The 13304-nt window shown below is 36.1% G+C and overlaps 1 protein-coding gene across 4 annotated transcripts in view; it reads right to left on the minus strand.

The window, feature by feature from the left end:
- Thoc2 (THO complex subunit 2) overlaps nucleotides 1-13304 on the minus strand; it is a 109099-nt gene that overhangs the window by 14126 nt on the left and 81669 nt on the right. The window contains exons 31-33 of one of the 4 annotated variants that reach the window (XR_015047172.1): nucleotides 4701-5131; nucleotides 3640-4511; nucleotides 2963-2998 (exon numbers count right to left, since the gene is read on the minus strand). Coding sequence is in view for 2 of the 4 variants with exons in the window: in XM_029473076.2 (XP_029328936.1) it covers nucleotides 2963-3079; nucleotides 4453-4511; nucleotides 4701-5131 (607 nt within the window). In the remaining 2 variants the exon portion in view is untranslated. Of the gene's footprint in view, nucleotides 1-2962; nucleotides 3080-3639; nucleotides 4512-4700; nucleotides 5132-13304 lie in introns of all 4 variants that reach the window. The other 3 variants (XR_015047173.1, XM_029473077.2, XM_029473076.2) reach the window with 3 other exon arrangements.

A 13304-nucleotide genomic window follows, 5' to 3' on the forward strand; every position in this document is an offset into this window, starting at 1 on the left:
CTAACTCTCCAAATCAAGCCTCCGTTGGCATAGTAGCATGTCTTTAGTACTCTCTTCATCATATATAGCTGCTAGTACTGCTATCCCAAACACAACTGACCAGAAGTAGAACTATGTGAGGCAGAAATGGGTGTGGAAAGGGAACTGACAAAATATATGAATCCTATGTTAGGTTAGTCATCTTTTAATCTCATTAAAAATTAAATCTATGTATTACTTTACTATGAATTGGAAAGTAAAATATATCCAAGAATTATTAAGAAAGAAAATTTGGGGAGCAAAGCATAACTTTTTTTTTAAATCAAACTAAAATCAAGGAAACAATTTTGTATGTATAAGAAACAAGGTAACATAAAAGACAGACAGACACATATCTTACAATAAAACCTCTAGGAAGTAAAAGCTGCCCCAGAAACAGGCTATATAACTTGCTCAAAGTCCAAGAAACTTTATCCCAAGTCATTCAAATGCTAGTAGATTTTCTATATACTTAAAATTATAAAATCAGCTACTATAGAAAAATACTACTTTGGATCATTAAAGGTATTTGAGTGGCTAAACCTTACTCTAAGATCCCATGCCAAGGTAAGGAACTGAAAAATGAAATGAATCTCAAAGTCTTTAATTGTGTGTGTATGTATGAGAGAGAAGAGAAGAGAAGAGAAGAGAAGAGAAGAGAAGAGAAGAGAAGAGAAGAGAAGAGAAGAGAAGAGAAGAGAAGAGAAACTTTTAAACTTTCTGATTCCATGTAGATTAATCTATTGAATTTCAAGTGCCCACAAAAAAACTTGTACAAAAATGTTGGAAAATTGACCTGAAACATCACATTTAAAAAGTAATATAAACACACTAAAGGAACTAAGAAAATTTTAGCATCTATTATTAAATTGAATGTTAAGAACCAAGAAACCTTAATTTTAACTCACATTTTCTTTTTACTTTTCTCTTTCTTTCTTTCTTTCTTCCTTCCTTCCTTCTTCCTTCCTTCCTTCCTCTCTCTCTCTCTGTCTCTCTGTCTCTGTCTCTCTCTCTCTCTTTTTCTTTCTTTTTATGGCCCTACCCACGATGGGCTGGGCCTAATCACTAATTTTAAAAAATGCCTTATAGCCAGATTTTTATGGAGGTGTTTTCTTTCTCTTTATTAGGTATTTTATTTACATTTCAAATGCTATCCCAAAAGTCCCCCATACCCTCCCCCCAACTCCCCTACCCACCCACTCCCACTTCTTGGCCCTGGTGTTCCCCTGTACTGGGGCATATAAAGTTTGCAGTACCAAGGGGCCTCTCTTCCCAATGATGGCCAACTAGGCCATCTTCTGCTACATATGCAGCTAGAGAAGAGCTCTGGGGGTACTGGTTAGTTCATATTGTTGTTCCACCTATAGGGTTGGAGACCCCTTTAGCTCCTTGGGTACTTTCTCTAGATCCTCTATTGGGGGCCCTGTGTTCCATCCTATAGATGACTGTGAGCATCCACTTCTGTATTTGCCAGCCACTGTCCTAGCCTCACTCGAGACAGCTATATCCAAACCCAGACACTATTGCATATGCCAGCAAGATTTAACTCACATTTTCAATAATGACAAATTGTATGCCACTGGGAATAAAGCCACTGGGAATAGCTCAGTCTTTCATTTGTCAAAAAGACACTATCATCTGCGCTATTTAATTCATAATACTGTTATAAGCATGAGGTGAGACAAATATATATCATCTAGACATGGAAAACTGACAAAACAATCTTCACAACAAATGCAAGAAATCGTAATCTTCATCACTAACAAGAAAATCTAGTTAACCTTAACATCAGGTTTCAAACCATTTCAACACATGCCTTAATAAATAAATACTAACAAATTAAAACTATTACAAGCCCATGGATAAAAAATAACCCACACAAGCTACTGGTTAAGACTACCAAATGCAATCCCAAACTGGCTGCAAAGACCTACTATACTGCAGTACATCTTTATGATAGCCAATAAAAAGGTTTTACTTTTTAAAATAAACTACTAGTAGTTTAACATAGTAAAAAGAAAAAAAGTACAATTTTTTAAAGTATATAAACTTTTAGATAAGAGTTTATCTTAAAAACAATGCTATATTTTTAAGACACAGGCACTAAGGCTATTTTAACCACTAATAATTAGTAAATGTTTGCCCAGAATCCAGACATTTCAAAATTCCATTTAATCTATAAGAATCATAATTAGCTTAAGTAGAAAACATAAAGTAGAAAAACCAAAGTAAAGAGGGTACAGATTTCATAGTAAGACAAAATGTCAATAGACAATTCAAGTATAATACTGAAATGAACTCCATAAGAAAATACACAAACTGCACACTGTTTTTAAGAATCGGAATACCCAGGAGAATAGTGTAAAAAGGTGAGAATTATTACTGATATATAAACATAACCAACAAGTTGAGTACTTCCTTCCAGGAGAATGATTATTCTATATTTACTCTATCTCTTGGTATTATGCAATAGCTACTAAAGGATACTTCAGCAGAGGGAGATATAAAGAAATTTATGGATTGAGTTTTTAAAAGTTCTATGAATGCAGCAAATTACTTTTTTGTTCTTCTGAGTTATCTATAAACAAAGCAATAAAATTGGAAAGGCTGCTCTGTGAAACTATGAAAGTCTATCTACAACCCATCCCAAATAAACCAGCAAAACTCTCCTTTTCCTAAATCTAAATCATAAAAGAAAAATACATCATACAGCAAGAAAAATATATAAAAATACTGCCATATCACAAATATAACAATGTGTCTCTATGGCCGATTGTCATCTGTGTTTGTTTGTGGTCAAAATCTTTAAAGGTAATTCTATATAAACTGAGTGCTTTCTCTCACCAATCCTAGCATGCAAAGTTTACTAGGGTGGTGGCCCCTACTAAATAAAGGAACTTAGCAATTTCTGGTGTACTTAGGCATGATTTTAAAAGACTCAAACCTTTGCTGAAGAGTCCTTGAGATCGATGAGACTGTCCTGTAGAAAATGAATGGAGATGACAGGTGAGCTGGCATAGTTCTCAGAACCCAGAGGAACTTTGGGAAGTATATCTGTAACCTGGAAACAAACCAGCTATTTCTTGTGAGGATAAATTCCAGGAAATCACTATCAATATGAATATCAGCAATCAAAACAAAAATCAAAACCATATAATGGAATTGTAAAGTTAAAAACAAGTATTAAATATTAAAAAAATTAAAATTTTGTTCTGATTGAAAATTTAAAAAAAATAAAAGTTGATGCCACATATTTCATATTATGCTTTAAATAATTAAGAGGCTATAAAAAGGCAAAACATTTTTCTCTACCAAAAGTTGAGAACAGTAGAGGTCACCATGGGAAAAAAATAACTAATATTTTTATAGTTATCCTCTAATTAAAAGAGTTCAGATTTTATTCATTTACAACTCCAATAAATATAAACATTTTATTCTGGCTAGAAAATTCAGTGGCATTAGAAGAAAAAATATTCTATAAAACAGTAATCAATATTTTGTTGCAAAAGTACCATGATTATTCAATCTTATGCCTCTCACAAGGAAAAAAAAATTAAAAGAAAAAGAAACCAATTATAGTATTCCACCACAGTGCTCTGGATGAAGAATTAATTAACTTACAGTTTTAAAAGTTCAACGTACTGCAAATTCAAAGATTCCATGAAATTAGATGACTTTAGAATTAAAATTAAATATGGAGCAAGGAATGGCTACCCTGAGTCTTCAAGAAGGCTACACCCACGATATTGTGCTGCAGTTGAATGCCTGGGGTTTCTCTTTGCTGGGTGGTAGGACTGGATGCCACATCTGCTCTTATCGTAACGAAAGGTTCAACTTGTTGGGAACCCAATGGGTATAAACAAACCTCCAAGGGAAGATACAACAGAAGCTGCATGCTCACTGAATAAACACAACTACAGGAGAACTGATCACCAAGGAGACTTTAAAATGGAACTCCTTTCAAGACTCCTTCTTAGAAGGCACATCGGTATGATGCTCATCAAGAAGCTTGATAAATTCAGAGGTATCTTGTTTATCCTGTATCATTCAGGAAGTCTTCAGTGCTATATAATCTTCAACATTTATGCCGAAAAATAGCTTCATTCTGCTGAAAAGATTCATTTGCTTGTAGCTACCATTGCACTCCAAAAAGGACTGCTTAAAGCAGTGAGGCACTTCTGGGTAAAATTTCTCTTGCACTTTGAAACACAATAAAATTAGTGCTAGGTCCTTGAAGTTTTAACATTTTTATAAGAAAAATATTCAATAGGAAAAATCAGTCCACCAATACAGAAAAATTTCATTTTCTAATGCAATATAAAACCTCCAGTGGCTCCAGTGAATACTTGGCACAAGACTTGAAGGAAGTCAGGACATTGGTATTCCAAACAGGTGAGCCTAATACGGATGCTGCCTTCCTCAGGCTATACTAACCTTTACTGTGGAGGAATGTGATGGAGAAGGATGAGTATCAATTTTGCGGCGTTTTTGTTCTGTTTGGACAAAAAGAAATAGTCACAATAAGGTATATGTCTAGTCATTCCAAACACTTCAAAAAATTAACAACTTTTAAGACCAAATATTTGTTGCAGTAACAAAATCACTACCATAACAAGACACAGATATAACCAACAAGCATAATTAGGTCCAAAAAGTAAATAAATATAAAAAGGTACACTTGCCCCTGTCAGACTCCGAGATATCTGATCGGGGAACAGGTGACTTCAAGGACCCTGAAACTGGTGTTTTTTCTCCTCCTTTAACATTTTCCTTTGACTTCATTTCCTTTGCTACATCTCTTTCTCTGGATGGCTCCTTCTCTCTTTCCCTTTCTTGAGTCGATTTTGATTCTACGATGGGGACGGTGGTCTTGAATTTCTCATCCTTAGCTTTTTCTTCCTTCTTGAACTTCTCTTTCTCTTTGTCAGATTTAGGTGTTCTTTCCTTTGTCTCTCTTGCTTTGTCTTCTTTATTTGGCCGCTCTTCCTTCGGTTTTTCTTTACTATCTTTACCAAGTGCCCTGGCCTCTGGAGTTGTAGCTGGAGTCTTCTCCTTTTTCTCTTTTTCTTTCTCTTTTACTTTTTCTTTGTCATTTTCCTTAACAGCTTTGTTGCTTAAGAATAAAAAAAAATATTTTTTTAAAAACTAATCATCAAATATATCCCATATCTAAAATCATAAGTGAGCCAAGAGTAGTGGTGCATGCCTTTAATCCCAGCACTTGGGAAGTAGAAGCAGGTAGACCTCTGTGAATTTGAAGGCAGCCTGGTCTACAGAGTAAGCTCCAGGACAGCCAGGCCTATACACAGAGAAATCCTATGTTGACATGCAAGCAGGCAAACAGTCAGACAAACAAATTAGCAAATAAAATATCAGAAAGGGCTTCTAACAACTTAAAAAATTCCATGAAACTAAGAGGAATCCTCAGGAAGATAAATAAGGGCTTTAGGATAAGTCGGTAATTCTTCATGTGAAACAAACAACACAAATTCATAAATATGTAATTAAAACAATGATTAATAATAAGTAATTTTAGATTATTTTATATATAAACTTTGAGGATAACAAAATAATGGTGCAAACCAATTAAAGGCTCTATCAGTAAACAGACTATTCAGCTGTATTGACTACTTTCAAAATTACTATGAGCTTTTCTTATATTAACAAGCCTTACTCAAATTGCCTACAACAAGGACTGTATCCTAAAACTTCCAAAAACTTCACCATTTATATCTCCCTGAATATCCAATATCTCTGCAGGACAAATAAGGCTGTTAAACAAAGCATAATTATGTAAACTATAATTAGTTATAGATAAATAAAAATGGAAGTAAGCAAAACTTCAAAGTCTAGCATACATGACTATTGTACTGCTAAATTACTACCATTTACCATCCCACTCATGGATAAACAAAGAAGAATCCAGGGAACTTCCAGGTAAAATGGTAGGTGATGAGCCCGAGGAAAAAGTAAACTTCATTCAGAGTTTAACACACACACAGAGAGAGAGAGAGAGAGAGAGAGAGAGAGAGAGAGAGAGAGAGAGAGAGAGAGAGAGAGAGAGAGAGAGAGAGATGGGGGAGGGATAGAAAAAGGGAAGGGGAATGAGTTTTACTACAGTGATAACACTCATTACCCTCAAATCTACTAACAGATTTCAATGAAAAAAAAAATGACACCAATAGCAGGTGGGTGAACAATAGACAGGCATCCCATTCTGTCACTCTGTATGACTAAATGAGGGAGATGTGGCCTTAGAAGTAGGGACCTCAACTTACCAAAAAGGAAAGGCAATGTGGCTGACTGGATTAGATACAATTATTTTGTTGTTTCCAAGAAATATATATCACTGCTAGAGATACCTACAGAGTGAGCCTCAAAAGATAGAGGTCAATCTACCAAGTGAATATCAGCCAAAATCAAGCCGCCATAGCTCTTCCAGTAGCTAACAAAGTAGAATCCAACTTTTTGATAACAGTTAAATAATATAGCTATATATGAATGCTTTAAAAATATGTAATAGTTGGGCTGGAGAATTGGCTCAGCAGTTAAGAGCACTGACTGCTCTTCTGGAGGTCCTGAGTTCAAGTCCCAGCAACCGCATGGTGGCTCCCAACCATCTGTATTAGAATCCGATGCCCTCTTTTGATGTGTCTGAAGTCAACTATAGTGTACTCATATACATAAAATAAAATTAATCTTAAAAAATATGTAACAATCAAAAAACATATGCACTGAATGTTAGACCTGTGAATTTCATAAAAACAAACATTAATGTTCATAAAGAGTCACACAGGTGTTGATATAGTAACAGTGAATCATTTTGACATTCCAATGTCAACTTTAGATATACATTCAGACTAAAAAATCAACAAAGAAACTGCCAAGTTAAACTACACCAAAGAGCAAATGGACTTTACAGATAATCTGGAGAATATTTTACCCATCTGAAACTGAATGCACATTCTTCCCAGCAGCCCATAGGCTGCTTTCTAAGAGACTTTATTCTGACTACAAGTACGTCTTAAGAAATGCAGAACTGAAATGAATTTTTCTATCTCATTAAATCATAGTAGACTAAGAGAAATCAATAGCAAGAGACATTTCACAAGTACTCAGAGACTGAAAAATACACTCATGACTGACCACTGGGTAGTTGAAATCAAGGGGAAGCTTGTAAAATTCCAAGAATCAAATGAAAATTAAAGCACAACATACTATACTACTTCAAATACAACTAAGGCAATTCTAACTATAAAAGCTTACATAAAAAAAAAAATCAGAAGTCTGAAATAGTCTAATGATGTCTTACAAAAACAAGAAAAAAGCAAATCACAAAGCAACTAATAACAAGAAATAATTGAGGTTAGGGAAGAAATTACTGAAACAGAGACTAAAAGAACAATATTGAAAATCAACCAATCAGAGACTTACTTCCTTGAAAAAAATAAATAAAAAAATTGTAACGGTCTAAGCAAACTAGTCAAAACAGAAGACTCAGGCTAATACACATTAGAGATGAAAAGGGTGAATTTACTGTCAATTCCAATGATATCCAGTATCATCAAGGAAGAAAACTCGAAAATCTAGAAAAAAATGAGTAAAAATTTTCCACACACACTCACACACACGATCAGAATTAAGTCAAGAGAATACAAGCACCTTAAATAGATCCATAACAAGCAACAAGACAGAAGAGAAAGCCAGAACCATTCAGATCTACTAAAAGTGCCAATGCCAAAGATCCTCAATGTTCCATAAAATAGAAAGTAAAGGAACACTACTGCAGTAGTTTGAACATGCTCAGCCCAGGGAGTGAAACTATTTGGAGGTGTGGCCTTGTTGGAAAAAGTGTGTCACCTGTGGGCATGGGCTTTAAGATCCTCATCTTAGCTGCCTGGAAAAGAGTATTCCACAAGCAGCCTTCAAATGAAGATGTAGAACTCTCAGCTCCTCCTGCACTGTGCCTGCCTGGATGCTGCCCTGTTTCCCCCTTGATGATGATGGACTGAACCTCTGAATCTGTAAGCAAGCCCCAATTAAATGTTGTCCTTATAAGACTTGCCTTGGTCATGGTGTCCGTTCATGGCAGTAAAACCCTAACTAGGATAGCTACCAAACTCATTCTACAAAGTCAATATTACCCATACATCCAAATTGAATAAATACACAGTAAAAGAACAAAACTATGGACAATTCACCTAATAAACTAAAAAAAGAAAAAGAAGAGATGGCTCAGCAGTTAAGAGTACCCAGTGCTCTTCAAGAGGTCCTGAATTCAATTCCCAACAACCACATGGAGGCTCACAGCCATCTGTAATGGGATTTGATGCCCTCTTCTGGTGTGTCTGAAGAGAGCAATGGTGCATTCCTATACATAAAATAAATAAATAAATCTTCAAAAAAACCTTTCATGTTTCATTTATTTTATGCGAATGCATGTTTCCCTGCATGTATGTATGTCTGTGTATGACATAAATGCCTAATGCCCACAGAGACCAGAAGAAGGTATCAGATCCCCTAAAACTAGAGTTGCAAATGACTGTTAGCTGCCACATGGGTTCTGGGAACTGTACCCGGGTCCTGTGCAAAAGCAGTCAGTGTTCTTAACCTTGCGGAGCTGTCTCTCTAGTTCAAGATGCAAAAATTCTTAAAATCTTGTAAACAGAACTCAAGAACACATTAAAATCATGCACCATAACCAAACTCAATTCATCCCAGGCATGAAAAAATGGTTCAAGAAATATAACACAGTAGATAGACTCAGGATTAGAAATCACAATTTTATGCCAATAACTGCAGAGAAGCACTGATAAAAACATCCTTCCATGAATTAAAAAAAAAAAAAAAAAAACCTAAGAGAACTAGAAATACAGGGACCATATAACAAACCTTCAAAAGCACTTCAAAGGCAAAATCAGACTCAACCCATTTATTATAGTGCTCAAAATCTTAGCTAGAGCAGTAAACAAGAAAATGAACTGAAAGAGATAATAGCAAAGAAAATCTTCAAACTATTTAAAATGTAACATGAGCCTATCCTTAAAAGACCCAGAAGACTACACCAGAAAATCCTTATTTCTAATAAACACATTAAACAAATTAACAGGCTACAAAGTAACATGAAAATTGAAAGCTCTATTTACTAAAGATTAAATTGTTGAGGAAGAAATCATCTACAATAACTTTACAAAAAGCAAAATACTTAGGAATTGTCCTGAGGAAATAAAAGACTAATAAAATGAGAATTAACAAGAGACTAATTGAAGAAGATACTGTCCTATTCAACTTATATTGCTTTAATTTTATCTTATTTCAGCATTATTAATTTTTTAGATGCCTATTTGTTTTCTAAAGAGTAAGAAAGGACATAGATGTGGGTGAGCAAGGAGGTGAAGAGGAACTAGGAGGAAATGGGGAGGGGGAATCAAAATCAGAATATACTTTATGGAAAAATATTTTTAATAATAACCAAATTTTAAACAGCAAAACTGACTGAACCATGAAAATAAAATTAAAAAAAATAATGAAATCCCAAGCTTATGAGTTAGGAGAATCATTACTGTGAAAATGGCTCTATTACCCAATGTAATCTATATACTCAACATAATCCCTATAATATTCAAAGGAAATTCTTCATTACAGAACTACATACACACACACACACACACACACACACACACACACACACAGAAAGAGAGGGGGCCATGCATGTACACACACAAACAAGTACACATGCACACACCTAAAACTGAAAAAAAAAAAATACAAAAGACCTGGAATGGCCAAAGCAATACTCAGCAGAAAAGGTAAAGCTGGGAGGTATCTCAATAACTGATCCCAAATTATACTAGCAATTCACAGGGACAAAGACAGCATGGTAGTGGAACAGGAACAAACATGGATAAGTGGAGATCATTGGAATAGAATATAGAAGCAAGAAATAAATGTGGACAGCTACACTCACCTAATTTTCAACAGAAGTATCAAAACATAGATTGGAAAAAGGGCAGTATATACAACAGACAGCATTGGGAAACCTGAATACTGCTATGTAAAAGAATGAAACTAGATCTCTAGTACTCATTCTGCTCAAAATCAATTCAAAGATCAAACACCTCGATGTTAGAGCTGAAATTAAGTTTCTACACAACTAAGGAAACAATCATCAGAGTGAATAGACAGCATGCAAACTGAGAGGGAAAGCTTGGCAAATTATGTCTCAGACAGGAGAGTGATAAGGATTGCAAATAATTCTCCAAAATTCAAGCAATCCCTCTCCTGGGCATATATCCAGAAGATGCTCTAACATGTAATAAGGACACATGCTCCACTATGTTCAAAGCAGCCTTATTTATAATAGCTAGAAGCTGGAAAGAACCCAGATGTCCCTCAACAGAAGAATGGATACAGAAAATGTGGTACATTTACACAATGGAGTACTACTCAGCTATTAAAAACAATGAATTTATGAAATTCTTAGGCAAATGGATGAATCTGGAGGATATCATCCTGAGTGAGGTAACCCAATCACAAAAGAACTCACATGATATGCACTCACTGATAGGCGGATATTAGCCCAAAGACTTACAAAAGGATAGACCATCCAGAGACTGCCCCACTCAGGGATCCATCCCATAATCAGCCACCAAATGCAGACACTATTGCATATGCCAGCAAGATTTTGCTGAAGGGACCCTGATATAGCTGTCTCATGTGAGGCTATGCCAGTGCCTGGCAAATACAGAAGTGGATGCTCACAGTCATCTATAGGATGGAACACAGGGCCCTCAATGGAGAAGCTAGAGAAAATACCCAAGGAGCTGAAGGGGTCTGCAACCCTATAGGTGGAACAACAATATGAACTAACCTGTACCCCCAGAGCTCTTGTCTCTAGCTGCATATGTATCAAAAGATGGCCTAGTCAGCCATCACTGGGAAGAGAGGCCCCTTGGTCTTGCAAACGTTATATGCCCCAGTACAGGGGAAAGCCAGGGCCAAGAAGTGTGAGTGGGTGGGTAGGGGAGCAAGGCGGGGGAAGGGTATAGGTGACTTTTGGGATAGCATTTGAAATGTAAATGAAGAAAATATCTAATTAAAAAAAATTTAAAAAAGAATTGCAAATAATTCTCCAAAATTCACCTAATAAACAGGCTAGTAATGAACTCATAAACAGCTCATAAAATTAATATAAATGCCCAATAAATACTTTTAAAAGTGTTCAACATCTTAGCCATCTGAGAAATAAAAAATAAAACTGCTTCTAACCAGTCAGAATGGCTCTCATCAAGAGAATAAACAAGAAAAAAAGTTGGTGAGAATGTGGGTAAAACGTTATACTTATAACTTGCTAGTGGAAATGTTAACTCATATAACCACTATAGAAGTCAGTATATATACAAGTGTCTCAAAAACTAATAGAATAATATCTCAGCTGTTCCACTCCTGGGGGTACACCCAAAGGTCTCTAATTCAACATAACATAGAGATACTCACATTTTTGTTAATTGTTACACTATTCACAAGAAATGGGGCCATCCTACTTATCTATTGACAGATTCATGGATAAAGAAAGTATGGGATTCATACAAAATGAAATGCAACCAAACTGAAAACTGAAATGATGGCATTTGATGGAAATGGAGTCACTGGGAAATCTTTACAGTACTTGAAATTAGAAAGGCTCAAAAAGGAAAATACCATGTGCAGAACCTATATGTAAGTATGTAAATACCATATACATTATGAAAGTAGAAAAGGAACCAAGAAAGAAAAACAGTTCTCATAAAAGAGGAACAAGAGGCAGAAAGGAAGATAATAGAATACATGTGTTATTTAAGAACAGAAAGGAAGATTATTTGGAAAGAAGACCGAGACTAGCAAGAGACAATGGGAGCAAGGGAGGTCACGGGGGTAAGGGCAAATCAGAATGAAGTATAATGAGTCATACATATAGAAATGCCACAATTACTCTGTATGCTCACTTACAAGATAATTTTTTAAAGGAGAGAACTCTGGAGTTAGGAAGATGGCTATGTTTGTAAAGTACTTGCCATGCAAGTATAATAAAGCAAGCTCAACTCTTCAGAGCCCACATAAAAACAAGCACAATAACCCTGAGATTCCACCTCACACCAGTCAGAATGGCTAAGATCAAAAATTCAGGTGACAGCAGATGCTGGCGAGGATGTGGAGAAAGAGGAACACTCCTCCATTGTTGGTGGGATTGCAAGCTTGTACAACCACTCTGGAAATCAGTCTGGCGGTTCCTCAGAAAATTGGACATAGTACTACCGGAGGATCCAGCAATACCTCTCCTGGGCATATATCCAGAAGATGTCCCAACCGGTAAAAAGGACACATGCTCCACTATGTTCATAGCAGCCCTATTTATAATAGCCAGAAGCTGGAAAGAACCCAGATGTCCCTCAACAGAGGAATGGATACAGAAATTATGGTACATTTACACAATGGAGTACTACTCAGCTATTAAAAAGAATGAATTTATGAAATTCCTAGCCAAATGGATGGACCTGGAGGGCATCATCTTGAGTGAAGTAACACAATCACAAAAGAACTCACACAATATGTATTCATTGATAAGTGGATATTAGCCCAAAACTTAGGATACCCAAGATATAAGATACAATTTGATAAACGCATGAAACTCAAGAAGAATGAAGACCAAAGTGTGGACACTGTGCACCTTCTTAGAATTGGGAACAAAACACCCAGGGAAGGAGTTACAGAGACAAAGTTCGTAGCTGTGATGAAAGGATGGACCATTTAGAGACTGCTGTATCCAGGGATCCGTCCCATAATCAGCTTCTAAACGCTGACACCATTGCATACACTAGCAAGATTTTGCTGAAAGGACCCAAATATAGCTGTCTCTTGTGAGATGATGCCGGGGCCCAGCAAACACAGGAGTGGATGTTCACAGTCAGCTATTGGATGTATCACAGGGCTCCCAATGGAGAAGCTAGAGAAAGTACCCAAGGAGCTAAAGGGATCTGCAACCCTATTGTTGGAACAACATAATGTACTAACCAGAACCCTGGAGCTCTTGTCTCTAGCTGCATATGTATCGAAAGATGGCCTAGTCGGCCATCAATGGAAAGAGAGGCCCATTGGACTTGCAAACTTTATATGCCCCAATATAGGGGAATGCCAGGGCCAAAAGAATGGGAATGGGTGGGTAGGGAAGTGGGGGGCGCTATGGGGGACTTTTGGGATAGTATTGGAAATGTAATTGAGGAAAATATGTAATAAAAAAAATAAATAAA

Source organism: Mus caroli, unplaced genomic scaffold (genome assembly GCF_978045245.1).
Source record: "Mus caroli unplaced genomic scaffold, Mus_caroli_1 scaffold_5, whole genome shotgun sequence".
In the NCBI taxonomy this organism is placed as follows: Eukaryota; Metazoa; Chordata; class Mammalia; order Rodentia; family Muridae; genus Mus; species Mus caroli.